Source organism: Callithrix jacchus, chromosome 4, assembly GCF_049354715.1.
Source record: "Callithrix jacchus isolate 240 chromosome 4, calJac240_pri, whole genome shotgun sequence".
Lineage (NCBI taxonomy): Eukaryota > Metazoa > Chordata > Mammalia > Primates > Cebidae > Callithrix > Callithrix jacchus.
The window spans coordinates 47131702-47159695 of record NC_133505.1 but is presented as its reverse complement, the minus strand read 5'-3'; the positions used below and the strand labels follow the sequence as shown (position 1 = coordinate 47159695).

The window sequence follows — 27994 nt, the reverse complement described above, 5'->3', positions numbered from 1 at the left end:
AAAGAGTAGAATGATGACAGTGGAGACTCAGAAGGGCGAGTGGGTTGGCGGCAGGTGGATGATGAGAAATGAATGCATACAATGTAAACTATTCATACATTGACTTCTCCTTTCTAGCTCTAAAGTCCTAGATGGATACCCTAAAAGCCCTGACTCCACCACTGTGCAATCTACATATGTAACAAAATTGCACATGTACCTCATAAATTTGTACACATACATAAATAAATTTTGTTGCTAAAATTTTTTGAAAACTCTTTGGAGCATCTCTATTCTAATACTTTTACCTTTTTAACTATTGCTCTTAATGTGAAATATTAATATAATTCTCATTTTAAATGTATTATAACTTCTGGTGGGATAATTTTTTGACATAGTCTTTGATATTCTTCTTAGATTAGTTTCCAGAAGAACTTCAGTATCAAGCTGTCCATATGTTTAGACACAGACTTTTACCAAACCAAGAGAATTAAATATAATGATGTATTAAAATGGCAGATTAATATTACTCTTCCCATCAAGAAACAGGAAAAGTCTGTAATTTATTTATTGTATTATTGATTATGAAAGTAGTTTATAAAATTATGCATTTTGTACCACAGGAATAGAGTTCATTTTCTCATTGAATTATCAGCTGTTCCATTAATGTCTGTGTAATTATCTTATAACTCATATTTAATCAGTTCTCTATTGTTGGAGTTAGACTCCGGTCCTTTACTATTACCAATAGTACTGGAAAACAAATGTCCTTGCATTTATATTTTTTTTCTGCATTCCCAAAATACATGTCCACAGCCTTCCAAGAAAAGAAAAAAAGATGAGTTAATGCGAATTGCTGTTTTAACTGGCTTTCTAAAGAAATTCTCCTGTTACTTAACTCTTGTTAAACATTTTAGAAACTATGTGTTAGGATTTGAATATACTTTGATTCCACCTCTTTTTTTTTTTTTTTTTTAATGGAGATGGAGTCTCACTCTGTCACGCAGGCTGGAGTGCAGTGGCACAATCTCGGCTCACTGCAACCTCCACCTCCCAGGTCCAAGAAATTCTCCTGCCTCAGCCTCTCAAGTAGCTGGGATTACAGGTGCACGCCACCACACCCGGCTATTTTTCTATTTTTAGTAGAGACGGGGTTCACCATGTTGGCCAGGCTGGCCTCAAACTCCTGACATCACGTGATCCACCCACTTCAGCCTCCCAAAGTGCTAGGATTACAGGCGTGAGCCACCATGCCCAGCAGTACATTTTAATGTCAGTTTTTGCCTGCCATTTTCATTTTGTTAGATTTTAGTTTGCCACACTATTGAACTTTAATTGAAATAATGCTCCTTTTTACCCCACAATGCTGAGAATCATCACTACTTATATAGTCACCCACTTTATTAATTTATATCTTATAAGTACTCTAGGATAAGTATATTATAAAATTTAATGCACAAGATCTATAACATTACATTAAGAATATTTTTTAAAACTTGCTATTTCATCACTGTCATTATCTGGAAACCTAAATCTGATTTCTGATCATCTTCTCCCTTTTTGCTTTCCATTTCCAATCTTTTCTTTGGTTTGCAAGTCAGTATTTTAATTCTATCAAGAATCAGCATATTAACAAATTTTCCCTCAATGCCATGAAGCATAGCTGCAGAGATATATTTTTCTTTTTCTTTTTTTTTTCTCTTGAGATGGAGTCTGGCTCTGTTACCCAGGCTAGAGTGCAGTCGCACAATCTCAGCTCAATGCAACCTCCGCCTCCTGAGTTCAAGCGATTCTCCTGTCTCAGCCTTCCTAGTGGTTGGTACTACAAGCACATGCCCCCATGCCCAGCTAATTTTTATTTTTTGTATTTTTAGTAGAGACAGGGTGTTTCACTGTGTTAGCCATGATGGTCTCAATCTCCTGACCTTGTGATCTGCCCACCTCAGCTTCCTAAAGTGCTGGGTGAGCCACCGTGCCCAGCCAATTTTTCTTTTACCAAAAAATTCCTTCAAAAATAATTAGAAAACATAATCTATCTTACCTGCAAATACAGTTTGTCTGCTTTCAATTTACTTTCCAAACTTAGCAATCTCTTTGCCTGTTCTGGTACATCCAACTTCATTTTTATCATGCACTTAGTTTCCCGAACAACTTCCAAAATTTTGGGATCAAAATTAACCAGCAACTTTCCTGTTTCTGGATGTCGCACAAAAAGCGTGGCTTGTAAAGCTACAAAAAAATAATGATTGACATTACTCATTCTGGATTTCCTTTCTGCTTCCAGCTCTGTTTATGTTTCTGTCTTGCCCTCTGGACTAACTTCTTGAGGGCAAAGGAAACATTTTGGATGCCCCAGGTGCTAAGGCACAGTGTCTGGCACATACTGAGCACTCAAAACTTAGACAAATGAATGAAGAGTGTCTGCAAAGCCATAAAATCAGATCCAGGGAGAGAAAAATTGACCAAGAATGGTGCTTTGTGCTGTGAACTGCAATATTTTTCTGAGTGGGTCGAAGTGATCTAAAACACAATGCTAGTTTATCTTCTGGAATACGACTTGACCCCTGGGAAAGAACCAGAAAGTGGTTAGAATCACAAAAGATGCCACACCTCATTTCAAACCCTTTCCCACCCGGACTCCAAATTGACTTCTTTAAAGGGGTTTATTTAAATTAAATCTCCATCCTGAATTTCTGATAATTAGGCTCAATATCAGTAAGAAATATTTATTTAACACCATTGAGTTGTGAACTCCCAGAATGGAGGGGAAGATGTTTTACTCTACATCTCACATAAACATCATTAATAAAAATAGGCATTTTCAGATATGCATTTTATTATAACTTGAAATACATAAGCCCAAGCAGTTCTTACTGGGTAGCCTTCAATTATTCGTTAGCCTAACACAAAGAACTTCTTCAGACATAATAATAAAACACTTATAGACGAGTATATGTGTTAGCTTGAATTACATCTTGTATTAACAAACACTACTAACATGAGAATTTTATCACAATCACCGAATCTTCCAAACCTCACATCTTTTTGCTGAATGTGGCCACATCGACAAAACAATGTGAGGTTTGGAAGATTCGGTGATTGTAATAAAATTCTCTAGTAAAATAAAATAGTCTGTATATCTCTTTGAAGTTAGTTGACTTTTGCTCATCAGATAAACTCAGTCTTGATATGGCTCTTAACGATGCAGGTTTCATGACAATTTCAACTAAAAATGTTACCCAACTCATCTGGAATCTTTTTAAGATGGGTTAGAAATCACTATCCTAACAGAAAACGAAGCACTGCATGTTCTCTCTCATAAGTAGGAGTTGAACAATGAGAACAGATGAACACAGGGAGGGGAACAGCACACACCAGGGCCTGAGGAGGCAAGGGGAGGGAGCACATTAGGACAAATTTCCAAAGCATGTGGGGCTTAAAACCTAGATAACAGGTGGACAGGTGCAGCAAATCACCATGGTACACGTAAACCTACGTAACAAACCTGCACGTTCATACATATATCCCAGAAATCCCAGAACTTAAAATAAAATAAAAACAAAGAAGTCACTTGTCCTCCCCGCAAAATTCCAAAAGAACTTTTAAACATTGAAATCTGTCTTCCTTAAAACTGTAATGAACTTGCTTGAAAAGGCAAAAAGGTCAACAAGACAACTAAAACAGACCAATATTGACAGCCAGGAAGTCTGCTCCGGGCATGAAAGATGAGCATTTCATCCTGTGTGAATCACCATCAGAGAAATCTACAGAGCAACCAACTAAAGAAGGCTGATGCTACGTATCCAATTATTACTAGAAGCTCCTATGTGGCTGAGGACAGTCACATCAAGAGGGCAAAGGAAGCCTTCCAGAACAATTCATTTCTGAAATGAAAGAAGTTAAAGAATTCCACTGATCATTTTGCTGGTGAAAAGAAACGTGAAAAAATTTAACTTCATATTGAAAATATGAAAGAATTCTACTTCATATTGTTTATACGTAACCACTTCTCCTGGGCATCAATTCACTGCAGTGAGTATATTGCACTCAATAGGGGCCAACCAAGGTTCTCAAGGGGAACAAACTCTTCAGAAAACTTGATAAAATTATTATTCATCAAAATTACCTAATCTCTACTTACTGGACATTCTAAAAATATTTTAAGAGCCTTAAGCATGCCTGGCACCATTCTTGGCACTGTTAGAAACAGTCCAATATAATGGTTACAAGAACGGATTTGGGAGCCAGACTATCTGAATTTGAATCTTGTCTCTGCCATCTACTAGCTGTGTGATCTTGGGCAAGCCACTTAACATGTCTGTGCCTCAGTTTTCTCATCTGTAAAACAAGATTAATAACAGTTCCTTGTAGGGTTGCTGTTGGGATCCAAGGAATTTGCATAATACCTGTGACGTGCTGAGACAAAGCCTGGCACGCAGTAAGCACTGTATAAATGTTAGCTATGACCACTATTCAAAGGATATAAGATGAAACAGACATACAGGGTAAGCTTGGAATGTGTAGGGGAGACAAGATAGATCTATAAAGCAGTAAGAGTATGAAAAAGAGCTACAGATAAAGGGTGTGGAGGACTCTGAAGGAAGAAGACATTATTTTCTACCAGGAAGAATAAGGAAAGGCTGTATGAAACAGATGACTGGTGAGCTTGTTTTTGAATATGTGCAGATAAGAGACAGGGCATCCGGGGCAGAAAAGCCAGCAGGAGAAAAAAAATTTTAAGTGCACAGCATTGTAGAAGCAAAACAGTATATGCTTCAGTTGTTAAAAGTTCTCTTTTACCTTTTTCCATAGTGTGGGTTTTAAGCTCCTCTTGAAGCTCCTTTGAGAGTGTTGCTCCATAAACAGGCTTTCTTTAGAATCCACATGGTCCTACCATAAAGCACAGCACCCAGAAACAGCTGTCCTGATAAAAGTGGCTTATTAAAGGCTTAACTGTGGTTCCTGTTAGGGACCACACCCTACAGGGCTTGAACACTGTCCTCTAGGATGCAGGTATGCTCTGAATCAATGGCCTGTAGATAACTGCTGTGTCTCCACACAGCAAAAATACATGAGTTGGAACCAAGAGGCAGAAGTAGGAGTGGTTCCTCTCACCATCATTCCAGTAACCCACCTGCAGAACTTGTGCTTCCCGTGCCTGCAATACTGTGCTCTGCTGAGGTGGAGATCCTGGTTTGGGAGGGAGAAACCTTTCTACAGGGGACACAGTAAGGGTTCCACCAAGGTCACAGATAAGAGTTTACAGTTGAGATTATTTACTAAGAGCTTAAGGTTAAGATGAGAAAAGCAGGAATCTGAACTGACCAGCCACTGAGTCCACACAAAAACATCTCGGGTGGCTGGATGATGGCTAGAACCATCCCCTGTCTCACATTTAACTTTGCCTAAAGGCTTGGCAACATGTAAGTCCTCCCCTCAGAGGAACTCAGACACAGTGCACTAAAACTTTTCACTTCCTGGAGCTCAAATCTGAAATTAAAATCAGTAATTTAAAAAGGGAGAAAGGAAAGGAGGGACACAGGAAGGAAGGGAAGCAGGGAGAGAGGAAGGGAAGCAGGATACAATTTTTTTTTTCTCCAGAATGGGACTGAGATTTGAATCTATAACATGGTATAACTAAATATGAACACCTTCATAAGCGATGGAGAAATATCCCTAAAGATATTTTTACTTTCAAATACTGTTTTTCAGTGGAAAGTCATAAGTTAAGTATGTCAACTTCAAGGTCATGATCATTTTCACTTATAAAATCAGCATATTATTAACAACTGTAAACAAACCACTGTAGCATCCCTAAATCTAAATTGTAACTATCCTAAGATTATGGGATGGAAAAAGTTCTCCAGAACTATGAGCTCCTTCAAAATCACCTAATCCCTACTTTGTAGCTTCACTGCAGTCTTATACACACCGTAATGTAACTGTGAAATCTCTCTGATCCAGGCTCTGTGATAGACCACTTCAAATTCCACCAGCACATACGAGATCTTGTTATACTGACGGATGACAGCTTTACCTTCTGGACTTGACAAAATGTCTGAGTTTTTCTGTTTTTTTTTTGTTTGTTTTTTTTTTTTAAGGAAAAAGAAAGATTTACTTTAAAAGATTGCTTATTTTTTTTTCTATCCAAATAATGAAAGTATTTATATGTAAAATGATATCACATAATGATGCTACCAGGTTAGATTCTGCCTCAGAGTAAAACAGAGATGGGGAAGACCATATCAGCAACAGGCAGAAAACATTATCATTATATAGAGGGAAGACTGGAAAAGGAAAGAAAGGGTTTAAAAAGAGAGAGGTCTCGAGCCCCACAGCCTGCCCCAGGCATTCAGAGTCTCTACCTCCTTTTCTAATCCCATCCCACTGTTCAGGACAAGATATAATTGACTGATGTTCCTTGAACCGTGACTATCAGGGCAAATTCCTAAATTCCAGCACAAAAAAAAAAGTAGCCACGTATCAAAGGATAAAAATAAAATTTCTTGGCCAGGTGCAGTGACTTATGCCTGTAATCCCAGCACTTTGGGAGGCCAAGGTGGATGATCACTTGAGGTCAGGAGTTGGAGACCAGCCTGGCCAACATGGTGAGACCCTGTCTCTATTAAAAATACAAAAAAATTAACCAAGCATGGTGGCAGGTGCCTGTAATCCCAGCTACTACAGAGGCCGAGGCAGGAGAATTGCTTGAACCCGGGAGGAAGAGGTTGCAGTGAGCTGAGATTGTACCACTGCACTCCAACCTGGGCAACAAGAGTGAGACTCTGTCACAAAATAAAATAAAATATTTTAAAAATAAATAAAATTTATTTATGTAAAAATCAAAAGATACAAGTTTTGATTCACAGGTCAAACAGGGCAATCTCTGCCCTCCCACTACAAAGTCAATCAGCAACTGAATCCCCCGAGTAGGGACCCAGGATTTTAATTTTTCTTAACTATTCAGAACAATGACCCAAATGAAGGCAGCAAAAGAGAAATAACAGAATCTTCATATTTAATAATGCTTCAATAATATCATTACTTGCAAAACTACTGTTCTGTAGTTATGTTGTTCTATATCTAGGCAAAAGACACAAGATCAAGCAAACCAACTCCACCTTGCAACTTTGTCTCTTAAATAAAATTTAAGAAAATAACAAGGACAAAGAAAAGACAAACTGGCAGTTTCAGAATGCCAACAGGGCCCAAGACTGTCTTGTTTTTCAGAAATCTAATAATCTCAAGGACATAGAGAATGAATCAACTGTATTAGACTTCGCTCTCAGTGGCAGTTCTTCATGCAGGAAAACACTCTTTGGGTTTATCTTCACCTTCCTTACGTATATATCAGTGACCTATCTGCCCATATACAAAAGTAAGCTTCCATGCTACGCCTGTACTTTATTGTCTTTTCAGGTTTTTATTTGTATTTTTAAGAGGTTTTTATAAAGTGTCCCGTGTTATTAAAAGACATAAAGTTATAAGAATTACTGACTTTGAGATAACTGTAATTAGACTGGCTTATCTACTGAACCTGAAAGAACTGACTTTGTCTCTCTCAAGTATATTTATGCACTAAATTTTCCTTGCCTGGTAAAAGAATTGGCTCTTCGTTGGCTACTTTAGTGGACACAAATAATACAGGAGAAAATATATTTGTTATAGTAAAACAACCAAAATCCACATACTAAAATTTAATTATTAGCTTACAAAGAAATAATTGATGGGCTCACTTATCCGGTGGTAGAGATGCCTCACCCAGAGGATTTTCCCTGCTATAGGGGGCATGTTGCGAGCAAGAGGGGGGTCATCTTTCTGAGTATGATAAAGCTGTAATTAAAAATCTGGTGTTAATATTTGAATTCAATACAAGGGAGAAGGCAAAATATCTATACAGATATATGTGTATTGTTTCCCCATTATTCACGTTTTATATACAGTAGGTAATATACATGTAAATGTACATCAGAGATAACCTGCGGCTTTGAAACAATGATGTTGATCATATATGACACTTAATTTTCCTTTCACCTTTATTTCCTATTACATGTATTTTTTTTCTGCCCTTATCCCAAATTTCAAGGAGGTATTCAAAAGGAGCACATTGCTACATAGTATTAATATCTTTCCTAATAGTATCTAAAGCCCATATTTCTAGAGGCAAAAATACTAACTTAAATGGGCTTTGCTATACTCACACCAGAAAAGAGTGGTAATAAAACAGTTTTTTTAACTTTTAAGTTCAGGAGTACATGTTTTTGTTTGTTTGTTATATAGGTAAACTCATGTCATGGGAATTTGTTGTACAGATTTTTTCATCACCCAGGTGTTAAGCCTAGTGTCCATCGGTGTTTTTCCTGATCCTCTCCCTTCTTCCGCCCTCCAGTAGGCCCCAGTGTCTGTTGTTCCCTTCTTTGTGCTCATGTGTACTCAATGTTTAGCTCCCACTTATAAGTGAGAAAATGTGGTATTTGGTTTTCTGCTCCTGCATTAGCTGGCTTAGGATAATAGCCTCCAGCTTCCTCCATGTTCCTGAAAAGAACATGATCTCATTCTTGTTCTGGCTGCATAATATTCCATGGTGTATATGTACCAACTTTTCTTTATCCAGTCTACCACTGGATAAAGTTGGGTTGATTCCATGTCTCTGCTGTTGTGAACAGTGCTGCAGTGAACATGCGCACGCATGCGTCTTTATGACAGAACTATTTATATCCTTCTGGGTACATACTTAGTAATAACAAAAACAAGCAATGAGGAAAGGACTTCCTATTCAATAAATGATGGTGGGATAATTGGCAAGACAGTTCAGAGCAAAGAGGTGTAAATCTGGTTGTCCAACAATATGCACTGTCAAGCACCTTCCCACACAGAAGGGAGCATCAGCACTCCTTAGCAGTGAAATAATCACTCTGAAAAGTTTGGCATGAGACGATGGCAAATACTTTCAGAATTTTTTTCTTTTTCTTTTATTTATGAACATGACACTTACCTTCTTAATAGCATCAAGTTCAGCCACATAGTACTGAAGAATAAGCTCAATTGTGTGGTTTATTTCCAATTGAAGACAGGGAATCTTCAGCTTCTGAAATCTAAAAGTTATTGAAGCTGAATAATTAAAAACTAAATGAGAAATATACTTAAGAATTGCTGTCATAATAAACATCCATTCACTCATTGACATATATTTATATCATGCATTGTCCTAGGATAAAGCAATGAACAAGATAGGAAGTACAGTCCTAGCTCTCCTGGAACCTACAGTTATCTTGTGGAAAAGAGACATCTGCATGAGTTACAAAAATAATTATTTAAATTACAAATGAATCAAAAATGCCTATAACAGGGAGACCTAGACAAATCTGGGGATTCAAATAAGACACCCTGAGAAAATGACAAACAGATTACAAGATGAGTGAGGAGATGACTTAGCAAAGATGGAAGAGAACACATTGACTGTCCCTCTGCCAGTGATAATGCTCACATAATTCCAAATAGCCATAATCATAATTATGACTTTGTCAGCCAAATGTCACTTCCACTCAGAGACTGAATGACACACAGGAAATACTAAAAACTGCAACATTCGGGTAACAAAAATCAATGGAAACCAGCATACTACAGGTAAAAAGAGAGAGACAGAGACAGAAAGAGACAGAGAGAGAGAGAGCAAACCAGAGCCAGAAGTCACCAAGAAAATGGTACCTGCCATCTATGCAGTACTGTCACATGTCAAAATCAAGTTATTTCTGTTTTGACTTTATTTACAAAGATCTTACCAGATCTCCATCATTACAGTAGTGGAATCATGCAAAGCCAGACCCAAACCCAGTTCTGCTGGCTCTCAGGGAAGAGTTCCACAAGTGTCCCTGACCGGGGTCTTGACCCCTCCCTGTGCTGAAAGGGAAAGCCTTCTAGACCAGCACAGCCCTCTGATCCGGGATTCCCCACCCTTGGAGAGAGCAGAGCTGTTAGCATAGATGGAAAAGAAACTAAGGAGAGAAGATTCCAGGTGCTCATACCACAAAAAATGTGGGGGACAGATAACTAACTCGATGAGATGATGAATGTGTGATTTGAATTGGTTGTGGTAACCATTTCACAGCATATATAAAAACATCATGTCGTACACCTCAAATATACACAATTTTTTTTAAGGTGCGGGAGCCCTCAGGAGGGAAAATGGAAAGTTTTGTTATCTGTTACTCTTAGATAATCTCACTTTTAGAAATTCTTTCAGCATGTAGAAGTAAACATTATTTGTTCCCTTTCCAATAAGACCTATAAAATTAACCGCAAACATACTACATGGCTGGGGGCAGGGAGGGAAACATGAAATAATTTCATTTCCTTGCCGAAAGGCTTTCGGCTACCAAAAAAAAATGCAATTAAAACATATCATTCTTTATTTAAAATTTTTATCAGTCTAGTGATAATTGAAAGGTTTCTGTTTGTAGATTTTAAGATTTATGTAGGAGAGATTTCCAACATCTTAATTTGAAATTGTATTTTCAGACTTAAAGTTATCCCACCTAGAAACTACACTGTTTCAAGTGTTATGAATACCTTTGAAGCAGCTGAAGAGCTTGCTGAGAAGATAAGATTTTCCCAAAAGTACTGTTCATAAATGCCTGTATTTGTACCTAAAATGAAATATTAATATTTAAATGATTTCTGGTGTTAAAGAGATTTTTTTTAACAAACAATTAATGACTTTCCTACAAAATTAAGATGGCCTCAAGCCTCAAACACATCTACCATCTAAGCATTAAGAGCTGCATTGTCCAGTGTGATGGCCTTTGGCCACTTGAAATGTCACTACTTAGAAGCAAGATGTCTGTAATTGTAAAATCATGCCAGATTTCAAAGACTTAGTACAAAAAAGAGAATGCAATATATCTCATTAATGATTTTATATTAATGCCATGTTAAAATATTTAATATATTGGGTTGAATAGAATCCTTATTAAAATTAATTTCACCTGCTTCTTTTTACTTTTATTCATGTGGCTACTAGAAAAATTAAAGTGACATATGTGGTTTCCCTTTGCAGCTCATTATCAATTGGATATTCTGATCTAGAGAATTTATGAAAGGAGTGAAGGTCTCTTACAAGCATTTTTCTTTGGGGATATATAGAACGCCTGGTAGAGTAGTGTAATGACACTATAGACACCAGGGCGAGCAGGTGTCATTTTCTAACACTGCTGCTCTCAGAAATCTCTGTGCTGCTATTTAGGAGGTACAAGAAGTAGAAAATATTCTTTCAAGAGTCCCACCACTGGCCGGGAGAGGTGGTTCATGCCTCTAGTCTCAGCACTTTTGAGGGGCGAGATGGGAGGATCGCTTGGGGCCAGGAGTTCAAGACCGGCCTGGGAAACATAGCAAGACCCCGTTCGCTATAAAAATAAAAATATATAAATATTCCCACCATCCCTAGCAGTGAACTCCAAACTCCTGGTACACAAGAGATGGAATTAAATCATTCTTTGCAAATTATTTATATGTGTAGATCATATTGGTATGGTCTACTAATATATACCACACCCATAAATCAAATACTGGAAAAGGAAGAAAAATTAAAACACTAATGCCTAAAGTGAATTATTTAACTATTAAAAGGTTAATATTGCTCTAAATTTACTAAAAGCTAAAGTTTGTATCTAAAATAAAACCTTAATAACATATAGTCTTTCTTAATAAATCATAAAAATAATTTAATAGATAGCAAGTTTTTCAAAAATTTCCATTGCCATAAAGATTTAATTTTCAAAGCATTTTGGAAGCAAACTCCATCCGACCTAACCAGCCAAACACTAAGAGTAATAACTAAAATATATCTTAGTATCAGAGAATCTAAGTTTCAAAAACTGAAAGGAAATCCATGCCAAAAAACAAAATGTGTTATCATTAGAGTGGTAGAATTTTAGGATATTTCTTAGGTATTTATACTGCCCAGGTTACATATAATGTCTTTTTTAAAGAATTTTTTAAATACATGAGAAAAACATCTGATTTTCCTCACTTTCATGGCAAGGATGTCAGACTCAAAAAGTGTACAGAGTATATTCATATCCCTGCTTGTGTCTCCAGAAAATTCTGCAGCAAAGAAGAGACCATTCACTTGGGCTAAACATAGGTTAACAGTAGTTTCAGTTAACAGTAGAGAGTAACTGAGGTCATATAGCCCAAAAGGTGAGAGAAAAACTTCTTGCAGTCTCAGCTGACATGCTTTCTGACGACCCTCCATCCCTCTTGTGTTCCTTAATCTATGGCACACAGGATCTGAGTGTCTCTTTAGAGCTGCCCTCTATAACTGCAGAGAGAATCCAAGCATAAAGCATAGAGCCACAGGGAGAGTGACCCATCTTCCTAATCTGTTCTCAAATCTCTTCACTCTTGATAAAGAATAACGTTTACAAATTCTCTCTTGAGCTGGAAAAATGATATTGGCTCCCTGGCACAACAAGAATCGAATATAAATTTTAATATAAATTTAAAATGAGGCCGGCTCAGTGGCTCAAGCCTATAATCCCAGCACTTTGGGAGGCTGAGGTGGATGGATCACCTGAGGTTAGGAGTTCAAAACAAGCCTGGCCAACGTGGTGAAACCCCATCTCTACTAAAATACAAAAATCAGCCGGGCGTGGTGGTGGGCACCTGTAATCCCAGCTACTTGGGATGCTGAGGCAGGAGAATCACTTGAACTTGGGAGGTGGAGGTGGCAGTGAGCCGAGATTATTCCACTGCACCACTCCAGCCTGGGCAACAGAGTGAGACTCCATCTCAAAAAAAAAAAGAAAGAAGTTAAAAGAAAAAAAGAATCCCACCTATAAAAGCCCTTTGGGCTTCTAGTTATTCTCTGATGTCTTTTATTGGATATCCTCATTATTCATTCAAAAAAAAAAAACTTTCGTGGAGTAGTTTAAAAGTTACTCACACTGCAAATATGTTTGATCAATGTGAAAGAGGCACTTAAATAGTAAATATAGAAACACTATATGTGAATATTTACTACTGACTACTTTTCAGTTTTACTAAGTAAAAGTAGGTATAATTACTTACCTCTAAACCATTGATTTTTGTCATGAAATCTAAGAAATCTGTGTCAAATTCTGTCCTTCTTGGATCCAGAATGTCATATTGCTTTTTCTTAACCCCTTGGTATATATTTCGGAATTTTATTGCCATAATATCTATTCCTTCTATGGTAGAATTACTCAAGGATGAATATGTTTGCACAACAGTTATCATTTCTGTAATCTTAAAAATAAAAATGTTATTTTGTCTTTTTAAATGAGTAGGAAACTTCCTACTTAATTCTTCCTAAGAAATAAGTTCTTAATGAATCATTGATATAAAACACAAACCATTAAACAGAACCTAGAATAATTTAGCTAAAACCAAACAGAGGAGATAAAACAGAAGACAAATCTCTGTCACCAGTCATTATTACTCTTAGACTAAAACATTATTACTCTTAGACTAAGAGAAGACATTATTACTCTTAGAAGACTAAGATAAATTTTATTGCCATAATATCTAATCCTTCTATGTAGAATTACTCAAGGATGAATATGTTTGCACAACAGTTATCATTTCTGTAATCTTAAAAAGAGAAATATTATTTTGTCTTTTTAAATGAGAGAGTAGGAAACTTCCTACTTACTTCTTCCTAAGAAATAAGTTCTTAATGAATCATTGATATAAAACACAAACCATTAAACAGGACCTGGAATAATTTAGCTAAAACCAAACAGAGAAGATGAAACAGAAGACAAATCTCTGTCACCAGTCATTATTACTCTTAGACTAAGACAGAAGACATTATTACTCTTAGACTAAGTTCTATCGTATCCAGAGGAAGTTCATCACCTTTTTCAGTCTAATCACCTTGTCTTTTAAGGGTAGCAGGGAACTTGATGAAATAGCTTAATCCTGTGGTCTCTTGAGGATTTTCTGAAAATCATTTCACTGGATTACTGGACTCAACAGCTCTACCATTCTTTTTGGCCCTCACTATAGTTCTGATAACTAACATTAGCATATATCCATTTGTGTTCCCTCTTTGACACCTGCGTTCAGGTAAAAGACTAGACCAAGAAGCCTGAATAATGGCAGCAATCATTCCTGATCCCTGAAGAGACCTGGGAAACCCTCACAATGGACTTTATTTCAGCAACCTAACACCACTTACTTCACCAAAACAAACAAATAAAAAACTCCTGTCCACAGGCTACTCCTTCCTTAATCTTCATCGGTGAGTCCCCATTTTCACTTCTGCTCCAGAGAACAATACTCAGGGCTCTCCAGTGCTGACCCCTTTGTCCAATGGCCAGAAAGGGAATAAACATGTTTTCAGAGAATCTTCCAAATACCACACACACCGTCATGAAGACAACACTACAGATCCACCTACACAGCCAGCAGAATTCCCATCAATCCCTGTGTATGGCAACCCAGAAGAACTACTTTGAAAGCAACTGTTGCTCTTACTCCACTATTTCCATATACTTCCAAAAACTATTATCATCCTAGAAGCCACTCTAAACCTGAAGGAAATACAGGCCACTGGGATTTACAGCATGCTGAGCATGCTCTATATAAACACAGGAACTATCTGGGTCTCCTCCTAACACATGCTCCACTCACCTACTTTTAAGAGCAAAAGCAAACTACTGCTGGCTTGCTCTGTTATTCTAACCTGCTAAGACTGTTTCCTTTACCCCTTAACTCATTACTCTACCACCTGGCTCTAACAACCAGAGACTAGGACAAAATTCCTGTCACTAACACGTCCTCTATTTTGTTGATGGGTTGGATGAGGGGTCATCTGAGGCAGACATGGTGGTCAGTCCCATGCTTACCCTTCAGACTTAGCCAGTGTATCCTCTGCCCCCATACCACATAGAGCAACATAAAGCCAGTTGTGGTAATCAACCAAGACCATGCTCTTGCTAGTTCGTCCTGGCCCTGGATCTTTCAACATCTCTATCAATTTTCAATCCCTCAGTTTACCACCAATTTATTGTCTCTCCTCCGGCTCACTAAACTTCTACCCTTTCCAGTTCTTGACTTGCTGTGATCCCTCATCTCAGCCTCACTATAAGTGAAGACCCTACCTCATCTATTTGCTCCAGATCCTCAAATCTCCCCAGCAATAACAGCTCTCCACCTTTTCTCTTCTCTCCCACAAATGTTCAGAACAAGAAGAAAACAAAACCGAAGGTAGGGCTCTTGGAAACACCAATATTCACCAAAATTTACATGGCAGGAAGAGGAAAAAGCAAAGACTATTGCACACATTTAATTCTGGCTCTTGAGGACTCAATGCACCATCAAGTCTCTACCTGCCATAAAAAGGTGTGTTTCAGGCATCCTAACACTGGCACACTAGAACCTTCTTCACTTACTCCTCAAAGGACCCCAACATGTCTGTGTAACTCTGAAATCTTAGCTCTCCAACCCCAACCTCAGCCTTGTCTGCCCTTTGACTTTGTCTCTTGGTCATGCCAACTTTGAATATCAGCTTTCCATAATAGGCTCTGACGTAGTGCACCCTTCTGGCTCTCCTCTTCATCTATGTAAGAGTTCACAAGGGTAGTCAAACAGTGGTCCCTTCTGTACCCCATTCATCAGAGGAAGCCCAACTAGGCAGCTCAGTACCCACCTACTGTGGATTATGTAAAATCCTGGACACACTTCAGTGTTAAGTTTGACAGCCCCACCTTTGAGTGTCTGGACACAAATACCCACCAATTATCCAATGAAATAGATGCCAGTAGGTCAAGGGGTTCTTAGTACAGAGGAGTTGAGATAACCTAGCAATCAGGCTGCATTTCAGGTAAGGCCTCTAGGGGGTGCTATCTTAGCTCTGGTTGCCAAACACTTGTGGCTTAAAGTGTATTCTTCAAACCAGAGGCAGGGCTTCTCCAGAGACCAGAGTGGGTGCAGCTAATGCAGCTGGTCGTTACAGTCCACTTTCTCTAGCGTCAGAGGAATTCCTGGGCTGCTGTTTCACAGATGGATGACCGTTCTACTCAGCATTAGACCCACCCCCAAAGATCTTTACCACTAACAAGGTATTCACTAAAGTTTAGTCCTGAAACTACCAATTTCAAAATGGCACCCAAGTTGGCAAGGGTTCTGGCTCCTAGAAAATAAGGGTAACTGAGACTCACCTCCAGATCTATGCTCTAGTGGAGTCAGAACATTAAGCATCTTTGTCCTGACCAATGTGGCCTATTTATTTATTTGACTTGCTAATAGCCATCTAATTAAACATTTGCCCCCCACAATAAAAACCCTGTTGGCTGAGCACAGTGGCTCATGCCTATAATTCCAGCACTTTCTGAGGCCAAAGCAGGAGGATTGCTTGAGGCCAGGAGTTCAAGACCAGCTCATCAACATAGCAAGACCCCATCTCTTCCAGAAAAAAAAAAGAAAGTTTAATTAGCTAGGCCTGGTGGTACATGCCTGTAGTCCCAGTTACTCAGGGGGCTGAGGAGTTCAAGGCTACAGTGAGCTATGATCATGCCACTACACACCAGCCTGAGTAATACAACAAGACCTCATCTCAATTTTTTTAATTTAAAAAATGAAAATAAAATGTTAAAAAAATCTATTGCTTGTAAAACAGCCCCATACAACAGTTTTTTAGATATGACATCAGAAACACAGGAAAACTAAATAAAAATATGATAAATTGAACTTCATTAAAATTTAAAACTATTGTACTTCAAAGGACACCATCAAGAAACTGAAAAGATAACCCAAAAATAAGAAAAAATACTTGTAAATCATATATCTGATAAGTAAGTTATATGCAGAATATATAAAGAACTCCTACAACTCAACAACAAAAAGACAGATAACTCAGTTAAATATATACAAAGAATTTGAATAGGTGTTTTTTCAAAGAAGATATACAAATGGGCAATAGCACATGAAAAGATGCTCCACATCATTAGCCATCAGGGAAATGCAAATCAAAACCTTAGCAAGATACCACTTCACACCCAGCAGTATGACTAAATTCAAAACGACAGGTAATAACAAGTGTTGGCAAGGACGTGAAGAAATCATAAACCTCATATTCTGCTGGTTAGAATGTAAAATGATGCAGCTACTTTGATAAATAGGGTTATCATCAAAAAGTTAAACATGGAGTTGCCATATGACCTAGCAATTCTGCTGCTTATATACTCAAGAGACATGACAACATACGTTCACACAAACTCTTGTACACAAATGTTTATAGCAACATTATTCATAATAGGCAAAAAGTGGAAATAATCCTAATGTCCATCAACTGATGAGTAGAAAACTAAACTGTGATAGTATCCATGCAATGGAATATTATTCAATGATGAATGGAATGAAGTTCTGAAAAATGGTGTCACATAGATGAGCTTTGAAAACATTATGCTAAGTGAAAGTAGCCACAAAAGACCACATATTGTATGATTCCATTTATATAAAGTGTCCAGAATAAGCAAATCTATAGAGACATAAAGTAGATCAGTGGTTGCTTAAAACGGGGGAGGAGAGAATGGGGTATGACTGCTAATGGGCGTAGGGTTTCTTTTAGTGGGAATGAAAATGTTCTAAAATTAGATTGTGGTAATGATTGAACAGCCCTGTGAATATACTAGGAAATACTGACTTGTACACTTTAAGTGGGTAAATAGTATAGTATGTGGATTATGTCTTGATAAAGCTGTTAAAGAAACAAATTTCAAAAAAAAAAAGCAGCATCAAAGAAGTAAGTATGAAGGACCGCAGTCAGCAACTTGGTTCTCTTCATTACCCATACTTTTCCTGTCCTGGCTGGACCAGAAAGTTACTAATAAAAATAGAGCATTTCCAAACATGTCTAGGAAATTCTCTTCAACCTGTGTAATGTCCTGCACTACTTTTCAACAAATGATGAACAAGATTCTAAATACTAGCAGGATCCAAGGAACTGGTGAAGCTGGGGGAGGAATACCTAGATGATATCTTTATAGACTTATCAAAGGATGACTCCAAGAAGTCTCTGGTATGGGCTGGGCCTATATCCCCAGAAAAATATCACTCCTTCCCAACCAGTCCTAATAAAGGAATCAAACCCACGTTTGTCCAGCAAAGCTGTCACCCACACAATATTTATGTATACACCCCATACACTGGCTCAGAAAGAGGATGTGCTTATACATCCAGATATTCCACAACTACTGAGCTCCACCAGGCATTGCAGGTATTTCATCTCATACTTTTCCTCGCCTAATATAATGGTTAAGAGCAGAGCCTTTTAAGTTCAAGTTCCATAGGTAGAGGTAAATTGAGGTCTTGAGAGATGTGAAAGTTGGCCATACCTTTTGTGTTACTGGCAGAAGGCAGTAACTGGGAATGAAAAAAATTAGTTATAATAAAATGCAGTGATCTGAAAGTAATATTGTATGACTCATAACAATAGTGAGACAAGAGATCAGGAACAATAATTCTCAGTGGCACTGCATAAAGTACAAAAACACCAAAAAGGTGTGGTGTGGAGTAGGGTACTATGACTGCATAATGCTTACCTTCTCCAGTCTTTTACAAAAAGCTTCAAATTTTCCAAATATATACATTTCTGAAACTTCAAAAGATTTTTCCCCTGAGGAGTCTAAAATCTGTCTCCTTGTTTTGTGAAAAGATGTCTGATATTCTTTAAACAGAAAAATGCAGTCCTATGAGAAAAGTAAAAGAAGCAGGGAAAAGAAAGTGAGACATTTGTTCAGGAATTGAAAATTCAAAAACTCTACCCTTACACAGAACTGATCAAACTGTGAAAATCTGTATAGCTTTTTTTAAAATTTATAATGTATTTTCATCCTCATTTCAACCTCACTTTTCTTCATCCTCTCTGTTTTCCTTTAAATCTTATTCTACATCAAAGCATGCCATACACTGTTTTGTTTTGCTTTGCTTTGCCTTGCCTTGCCTTGCCTTACCTTTTGCCTTACCTTGCCTTGCCTTGCCTTACCCTGCCTTGCCCTACCTTGCCCTGCCTTGCCCTGCCCTGCCCTGTCCTGCCCTGCCGTGCCCTGCCCTGCCTTGCTTTGCTTGGCTTGGCTTTGTTTTTTTGAGATGGAGTCTTGGTCTGTCACCCAGGCTGGAGTGCCATAGCATGATCTCAGCTCATTGCAACCTCCGCCTCCTGTGTTCAAGCGATTCTCCTTCCTCAGCCTCCCCAGTAGCTGGGACTACAGACATACACTGCCACGCTCACCTAATTTTCTGTATTTTTAGTAGAGACAGAATTTCACCACGTTGGGCAGGATGGTCTTGATCTCCTGACCTTGTGATCTGCCTGCCTTGGCCTCCCAAAGTGCTGGGATTACAGGTGTGATCCCATCACACTTGGACTACTATTTGTTTTTACATTTTCATGTCTAATTAGAACTCCCAAGAGGTCCAGAAATAATCTATCGAGACACCTCTATTCAGTTTGCATCCATCTTTGAATCAGCATTCTTTATGCACAGGAATATAGAATATGAAGTTTCTGTCATACAGAGCTATCATCTGACAATCATTTTGCCAAAAGAAGATCATGAAGTCTTTGATAAGTACATTGCTGAAATCCAAATATTTGACTACAGATATACTGGTCTGGTTTGTGAATGTAATAGAAATAAAAAAGGAGAATATGGTTGCTGGGTACAGTAGGAATTAACTGTCATGTCAAGCTAGTATTTCCTAAACACTTTTTTTTAATGTTAAACTTTTTTGAAACCATCAATCAATAGCCAGTCAAATCGTTATCATAGTACCATTTCTCTTGTTCTGACTTTTCTCCATCTCTCTTGCCCATATAAGGAGCCTTAAACATTGGGCTCACTTGCGTAATTCCCTATCAGCTGATCAGTACTTACATTCCATCTGCAACCTTAATTACCCCTTGCCATATGTAACCTATGGATAGGTTCTGAGGATAAGCACACAGACATCTTTGGGGGCCATCATTCTGCCCACCACAGCCACTAAATCAGAATTTCTGCAAGTGGGACCCAGAAAACTATGTATTTAACTAGTTCTCCTATTGTAATTCCTATAAATATTCAGATTTGAGAATAACTGGTCTCATTCCCTCCATCACAATCTCCAAAACAATTATCATTGCTAGTGTTGTGGGCCCTGATTATTTTTCACTCATTCAACAAAAATGAGTTGGTTCTGAATCACAGTTGTTCTCAGATAAGATTCTGAAAAATAATTCTTATTGTTTCTTCCAACTCATCTAAAAACTATTCCTAAAAAGTATACATTGAAAGTTTTCTGAAAACATTTCAGATGTAATCAAAGCATTGAACTGGAATTCAGAAAACCAAGCTTCCATTTCTAATTTAGTCAGTACATGGAGAGCAATCTTGAGGATCTTAAAAGAATAATGAGACTACATTGCTAAATTCTATGTACAGCGATAGTTCCTGACAACTGGCAAATTTGGGGTAATTTCTGACTCCTATTTCCAAAAATAACTTAAGAGAAACTCTAGAGGGAAACATGGAATCCTGCAAGTAATAATAAAAACAACAGAAATGAGAAACCCATTCAAAACAAATTGTTTTGACTCTGGGAAAGAGGGGAGCAAGAATGAGTAGGAAAACAGAAAGAAGATAAATAATATTAGGAAATAAGGGGACATGTTATATATAGTAAGACAAAGATTAGTAAGAGAACATTATGAATATTTAGTCAATAAATTACAAATTTTAGAATAATTGGGGAAATTCCCCAAGAATATCAACTTACAAAAACTAACCCAAGAAGAAATAGAAAGTATAGTCAAATAGTTTTTTTAAATAAACAGGCGGGGTGTGGTGGCTTATGACTAATCCCAACACTTTGGGAGGTCAAGGAAGAATGATTGTTGAAGCTCAGTAGTTCAAGACCACCTGAGCAACATAGCAAAACCTTGTCTCCACAAAAATACAAAAATTACCTGGGTGTGGTGGCATGCACCCATGGTCCCAGCTACTTAGGAGTCATAGGTAGGAGGATCCCTTGAGCCCAGGAGGTCAAGCATGCAGTGAGCTTGATCATGCTACTGCACTAGAGCCTGGGTGACAGAGTGAGACTTTTGTCTCAAACAAACAAGCAAAATCAATAAATAAACAATAGTATATTGCAAAGCATATATATAAGTAATTAATATCCAGAATATATAAAGAAATCCTACAACTTAATAACAAAAAAAAAAACAATTCAAAAATGGATAAAGGAGCTGAGTAAATATTTCTCCAAAGATGTACAAAGGGCCAATAAGCATATAAAAAGATGCTCAGCCATCACTAGCCACTAAAGAAATGCAAATCAAAACAACAATGAGACATCACTTCACTCCATACACATTAGGATGGCTCATCAAAATAATAGAAAATAAAAAGCTTTGGCAAGGAAACGAAGGAATGTAAAATGGTACAGCCACTGTGGTAAACTGTTTGGCAGGAACTCAAAAAGTTAAACATAGAATTACCATAGGACCCAACAGTTTCTCTTCTAGATATATACCCAGCAGAACTGAAAGCAGGGACTCAAACAGATACTTACCCACCAGTGTTCATAGCCACATTATTCACAATAGCCAAAAGGTAGTAACAAACCAAATGTGCATCAGCAGAGGAATGGATAAAATATATGGGCTATACAAACGATGGAATATTACTCAGCCATGAAAGGGAATGAAATTCTGATACATGCTACAACATAGATGAAAATATTATGCTAAGTGAAATAAACCAGACAAAAAAAAGAAGAAATATTGTTTAATTCCACTTATATGAGGTACTTAGGCAAATTCATAAAGACAATCAATACAAGTTACTAGGGGCTGGGACAGAGTTTGAGGAATTTTTTTTTTTTTCTGAGAGAGTTTTGCTCTTTGTCGTCCAGGCTGGAGTGCAATGATGTAATCTCAGCTCACTGCAACCTCTGCCTCCCAGGTTCAAGCGATTCTCCTGCCTCTTGAGTAGGCAGGCAGGGTAGGCAATTCTTGGGTAGCCTCCTGAGTAGCTGAGACTACAGGCGCCCACCACCACACCCAGCTAACATTTGTATTTTTAGTAAAGACAGGATTTCACCATGTTGCCCAGGCTGGTCTTGAACTCTAACCTCAGGTGATCCCGCCCACCTCAGCCTTCCAAAGTGTTGGGATTACAGGCGTGAGCCATCCTACCCTGCCTGAGTTTGGGGAATTATTTAATGGCTGCAGAGTTTCACTTTAGAATGATGAAAAAGTTCTAAAATGAACAGCAGTGATGGTTCCAAAACAATGTGAATACATTTAATGCCACTGAACTGTATGGTTTAAATGGTAAATTTTATGCTATTTTTATCATAATTTAAAATGTTTAATTATAAAAAAGAGAAGCAGGAAATTAAAAATCTTCTCACAAAGAACACATCTACCCTAGATGAATAGCAGATGAGTTCTCAGATTTGCTTTCTGTTCAGTATTTCCAGTTTATTTTTTTCCAGCTTTATTAAGGTATAATCAACAAAAAAAAATGGCATATATTTAAGATACATAACATGATGTTTTGAAAGATGTATACATTGTGAAATATTTACCAAAATCAAGCTAACTAGCATATCCTCAGCTCACATAGTTACTTTGTGGGGTGGAGACTATGAGACCACTTAAGATCTACTATCTTAGCAAATGTCAAGTATACAATACATGGTGCATGCCTGTAGTCCCAGCTACTAGGGAGGCAGAGGTGGGAGGATGGCTTGAGCCCAGGAGGTGAAGGTTGCATTGAGCTGAGATGGCATCACTGCACTCCAGCCTGGGAAATAGAGGCAGACCTTGTCTCAAAAACCAAAAACAAAACAGTATTGTGAATTATAGTTACCATACAGCGCACTAGATCTCCAGAATTTATTTATCCTACCTAACTGAAAATTTGTACTCCTTCACCAACATCTCATCATTGTGCCATCCCTCTCCAGCCCTGGTAACCATCATTCTACTCTCTGCTTCTAAGAATTTGACTTTTTTAGATTCCACATGTAAGTTTAAAAATGAATTATTTGGCTTTCTGTTTCTGGCTTATTTCACATTATAATGAAGTAAAGGACCAGCCACGTTGTCAAAAATGACAATAATTCTTTCTTTGTAAAGACTGAACTGAATAATATTCCATTATATATGTATCCATACACACACATACAAACACATACATATACACATACATACCCTGTATACCACATTTTCTTTATCCATTCATGTGTCAACAGGCTCTTAGTTTGTTTCCATATCCTGGCTATTGTGAATAATGCTGCAATGAATGTGAGAATGTAGGTATCTCTTTGAGATAGTTATATTGTTTTCTTTAAATATTTACCCAGAAATGAGATTGCTAGATCATATGGGTTTTTTCATTTTAATTTTTCTATTTTTAATTTTGGGGGGATACTCTATACTATGTTTCATAATGACTACACTAATTTACATTCTGACCAAGAGCATGCACATCCTGACTACGAATACTTGTTATAATTTGTCTTTTTTTTTTGTAGTAGGCATTCTAACAGGTGTGAGCTGATACTTCATTGTGGTTTTAAATTTGCAAAGCTAGAGGCATCACACTGCTTGATTTTATACTGTAGTACATTTTGATACACTACAAAGCTATAGTAATCAAAACAGTATGGTACTGACGTTAAAAACAGATACATAGACCAATGAAACAGAATAGAGAACCCAGATATAAATCCATGCATTATGGTCAATTTGTCTTTGACAAAAGTGCCAAGAACACACAATGAGGAAAGGGGAGTCTCTTCAATAATGGTCTTGGGAAAACCAGATATCCACATGCAAAAGAATAAAATTGGACCCTCATTTCACATGGCATGCAAAAGTCAACTTAAAGTGGATTAAAAATGTAAAGATAAGACCTGAAACTGTAAAATTACTAGAAGACAATGTCAGGGAAAATCTACTTGGCAATAATTTTTGTGAATGTAACCTTAAAAGTATAGGCAACAAAAGCATAAATAACAAATGGGATTGTATCAAACTAAAAAGATTCTACCTAGAAAACAGAGTGAAGAGACAACCTATAGATTGGAAGACAGTATTTGCAAACCATATATCTAGTAAGAGGTTTATCCTCAAAATATGTAAGGAACTCAAACAACTCAATAGAAAGAAAATAAATAACCTGATTTTAAAATGGGCAAGGGAAGCCGAGCACAGTGGCTCACGCCTGTAATACCAGAACTTTGGGAGGCCGAGGTGAGAGGATCTCTTGAGGTCAGGAGTTCAAGACCAGCCTGGCCAATATGGTGAAACCCTGTCTCTAATAAAAATACAAAAATTAGCTGAGTGTGATGGCAGACGTCTGTAATCCCAGCTACTCAGATGGCTGAGACAGGAGAATTGCTTGAACCTGAGAGGTGGAGGTTGCAGTGAGCCAAGATTGCACCACTGCACTCCAGCCTAGACAACAGAGCCAGACTCCATCTCAAAAAAAAATTATTTTTAAATGGGCAAAGGAACTGAAAAGACATTTCTCAAAAGAAAACATACAAATGGCCAGGAGGCATTTATAAAGGTAGCAGCATCTCCAACTGTCAGTTTTATTTTTTAAGTGCACACACAACGAAGATGGTCAGTAAATCATTTCTCAGCTCCATTTGCATTCAGCAGTTACTCCTGGGCATTTCATTGCCTTTACCATCTCAACAACTTCCTTATATCATTTCTCGAGCTCCCCTTTCGTCCTGCCAAGCACTATTTTTCCTCATGTTTCAGGTGCATTTGAAGGAGACCTACTTCTTGTACTTGAAGGACTACTCCATGTTCTTTTAAAAATTATCCACAAGCTTTTTGTCATTCTTTTTTTATGAGGGTCAAGTTCTTGGAAGCTCAATTTTCTTTGCCAGTAAGTTCTCTTGACTCCAAAAAAAGAATGTATGCCCACGTAATTAGTAATAACTTCCCATACTGAATGTGTTCAAGCAGAAAAGGGGCTTATGGCTTTAATTAGTAACTGCAGAGCAATCCTCTTCTGACCAATTTTTACTGCCATTTCCACCTTTGGCAGTTGAGTCCTCTGCATTCTTAGATGCTTGTTACATACAAGCCTCCCCCACTTCTTCCTCTTTCTCTGTTCTAATTGGCCCATTTATTTCTTCCCTTTTTACCAGAGCAGTCATTCCTAGAGTTTTGTAGATGAGGTATTTCGCTCACATGCTGTAAACTTGCTAGTTCGAACCTATCACAAAGTTTTTCCACTTCTTCCACCTTTTTAAGCTGCTCCGCTTAGCGTCAGAAAAAGCGATCTCAGGTCTTCCTTGAATTTTGAAGGTTTGTCTTTTCCTTTTAATGATTCTTTTCTGGATATCTTTTTCCCTTCTTTGCCAGCAATGCTTGCTATTTAATTTCCTCTTCTTTCTCCTTAGCTATTCAGGCAGCTTCTAATTCAGCTTGCCTTTGTTTTCCTTCAGCCTCTTGCTTCTTCCATCTTGCTCCTTTCTTGGCTTTCTCTTTTTTTTATGTTGAGACAGTCTTGCTCTGTCACCCAAGCTGGAGTACAGTGGTGTGATCACGGCTCACCTCACTGCAACCTCAGCCTCCCAGGCTCAAACAATTCTCCCAGCTCAGCCTCCCAAGTCACTGGGACTACAGGTGCACACCAACAGGTTTCATCATGTTGCCCATGCTGGTCTCAAGCTCCTGGGCTCAAGCGATCCACTCGCCTTAGCCTCCCAAAGGGCCAGAATCACAGGCATGCGCCCGGCCTTGGCTTTTTCTTTGAATTTTTTATCCTTGTATCACAGCTATGTGCATGATTATCGACCAATGTTCTTTTCAATTCATTTCTTCTTTCTTTCTCTGTGCTCTTGTTGCTCTGTTCTCCTTTTCAATCCCTCTATTGTCACAATGTTCTGTTTTTCTTCCATATTTAAATTTAAAAAACTGTCCAAGCATAAAAATTATATTAGAATTTATTTCATATCACCAGGTTTAGAAACTTTTTTTTTGACCATCTGTAATTATTTTTGAATAGTGGGAAAAACACTTCAAAGAAATTATCCCTTGCTTCACTTTTAGAAGGAACTGAGTTACCAAATGTATGATCTACACTGTTAAACGCTCCTCTTTTGACTGAGTCATACATTTTGTAATTTTCGTGATGCAAGTGAAGTAGTCGTTATCCCTTTCTTATATTGGTTCACTGGCTGCTTTCCATGATGTTTTAAAACCACTGCTTTATGAGCTGGTTCAATCTGTCTCTGTGCAGCTTTGTATCTTACATGGCTAAGTCCAAGAACTGCATAATGATCCTGGTTCTTCCAGTCCTTGTGATCAACTGTTTTCAACATGAGAAACACTAACTGCAGTTCTTCCTCTGCTTATCCTCCAGTTCAGAGGTCAGAGCAAGGTCAGTGCCCTGCCCCAGGATAGTGGTCAGCACCAGGCCTGCAGGAATAGTGGTTCCCACCCTGGATAGAGGACACTGGGTGAATTTTCAAATGTGACCTCCCTGTTGAAGCCACATACCTTCGCTCTACGAAGACCAAGGAGCCTGCACACAGGGATGATGAATAACCACTTCCAGATGGAGCCTTCTTACTGTGGCCATTTCTCTCAAACTTTCAAAAAACAGGTCACTTTAATTTTATACAAACTTTTTCACAAAATAGAAAAAGGAGGAATACTTCCCCCCACCCTCCATTCATTCTGAGACATTGATGCCATAAAACACAGACAAGGTCAGTATGAGTAAGAAAAATTACACACTCTCTCCCTACCAATACTGTTTCCAAAATCCTAAACAAAACTGTAGCAAACCGAACTGGAGGGTTTTTCAGAAAAGATAATTACACCATGACCAAGTTGAGTTTATCCCAGAAACGTTAAGACACTTTTAGAAAGTCTAAAAATGTCATCTATCACATTAACAGACTGAAGAGCAAAATTCTATAAGCATCTCAATAAATATATGCAGAAGAAAATTTTTCAAAACCCATTCATAACTTAAAAAAATATCTCTTGGGCTGGGCGCAGTGGCTCAAGCCTGTAATCCCAGCACTTTGGGAGGCCGAGGTGGGTGGATCACGAGGTCAAGAGATCGAGACCATTTTGGTCAACATGGTGAAACCCCGTCTCTACTAAAAATTACAAAAAAATTAGCTGGGCATGGTGGCGCATGCCTGTAATCCCAGCTACTCGGGAGGCTGAGGCAGGAGAATTGCCTGAACCCAGGGGGCGGAGGTTGCGGTGAGCCGAGATCGCACCATTGCACTCCAGCCTGGTTAACAAGAGCAAAACTCCAACTCAAAAAAAAAGAAAAAAAAATATATCTCTTGGTACTAAACTAATCTGATCAAAGATATATTTAAAACTTACAAAAGCATCCAACTAAACGGGGGAAATGTTAGAAATGTTGTCTTCTAAACCAGGATCAAAATTAGGATGCCAACTACCACCGTGTCTATTTAAGGATACATGGGAATCCTAACCAATGCAGAAAAAGGCAAAACAAAATTTAATTATAACAGGGGCTGGAATGAGATGGAAGGGCCAGAGCATATGAAATGGCATACAGGAATCTAACGCAGGCAGCCATGTAGAATCTTCATCAGAATTAAATTATACCCTAAAAGAAGCACTAAATATAAAAAGAAATAGATAATAAGAATTGCATTCTTTTTCTATTCTCAACACTACTCAGTAGGAAGTTTTTCAGTTAATGTATTTTGTGAATAAACAAAGTCAAATTGGGCAGGATGGGAAAAGATTTAGTTTATGAAAATAAAGGTACTTCTACAAACCTGAATTTTCTTGAGCACAACTGGTGTTTCCTGATCCCATATATGATTTAATCCTCCATCAGTAATATATGCTTTACATGCTGTCACCATCTGATTAGTTACCTAAAATAAATATAGGTACAAAATAATTATATGTAAAAAGGGAAATAACATTTACATAAAAATTTCAAACCACAAGCATAAAAATATGATAAAGAAT

The 27994-nt window shown here is 37.8% G+C and overlaps 1 protein-coding gene across 8 annotated transcripts in view; it reads right to left on the bottom strand.

Moving 5' to 3' along the window:
• DNAH8 (dynein axonemal heavy chain 8) overlaps nucleotides 1-27994 on the bottom strand; it is a 346427-nt gene that overhangs the window by 265463 nt on the left and 52970 nt on the right. For 7 of the 8 annotated variants that reach the window (XM_054254946.2, XM_054254948.2, XM_054254949.2 and 4 more), the window contains 8 exons: nucleotides 27796-27897; nucleotides 18546-18692; nucleotides 13048-13245; nucleotides 10549-10625; nucleotides 8975-9074; nucleotides 7693-7812; nucleotides 5912-6047; nucleotides 2021-2208 (listed from right to left, as the gene is read on the bottom strand). In XM_054254946.2, the coding sequence (XP_054110921.2) occupies nucleotides 2021-2208; nucleotides 5912-6047; nucleotides 7693-7812; nucleotides 8975-9074; nucleotides 10549-10625; nucleotides 13048-13245; nucleotides 18546-18692; nucleotides 27796-27897 (1068 nt within the window). Of the gene's footprint in view, nucleotides 1-2020; nucleotides 2209-4779; nucleotides 4917-5911; nucleotides 6048-7692; nucleotides 7813-8974; nucleotides 9075-10548; nucleotides 10626-13047; nucleotides 13246-18545; nucleotides 18693-27795; nucleotides 27898-27994 lie in introns of those variants that run through there. The other variant, XM_054254952.2, reaches the window with a different exon arrangement.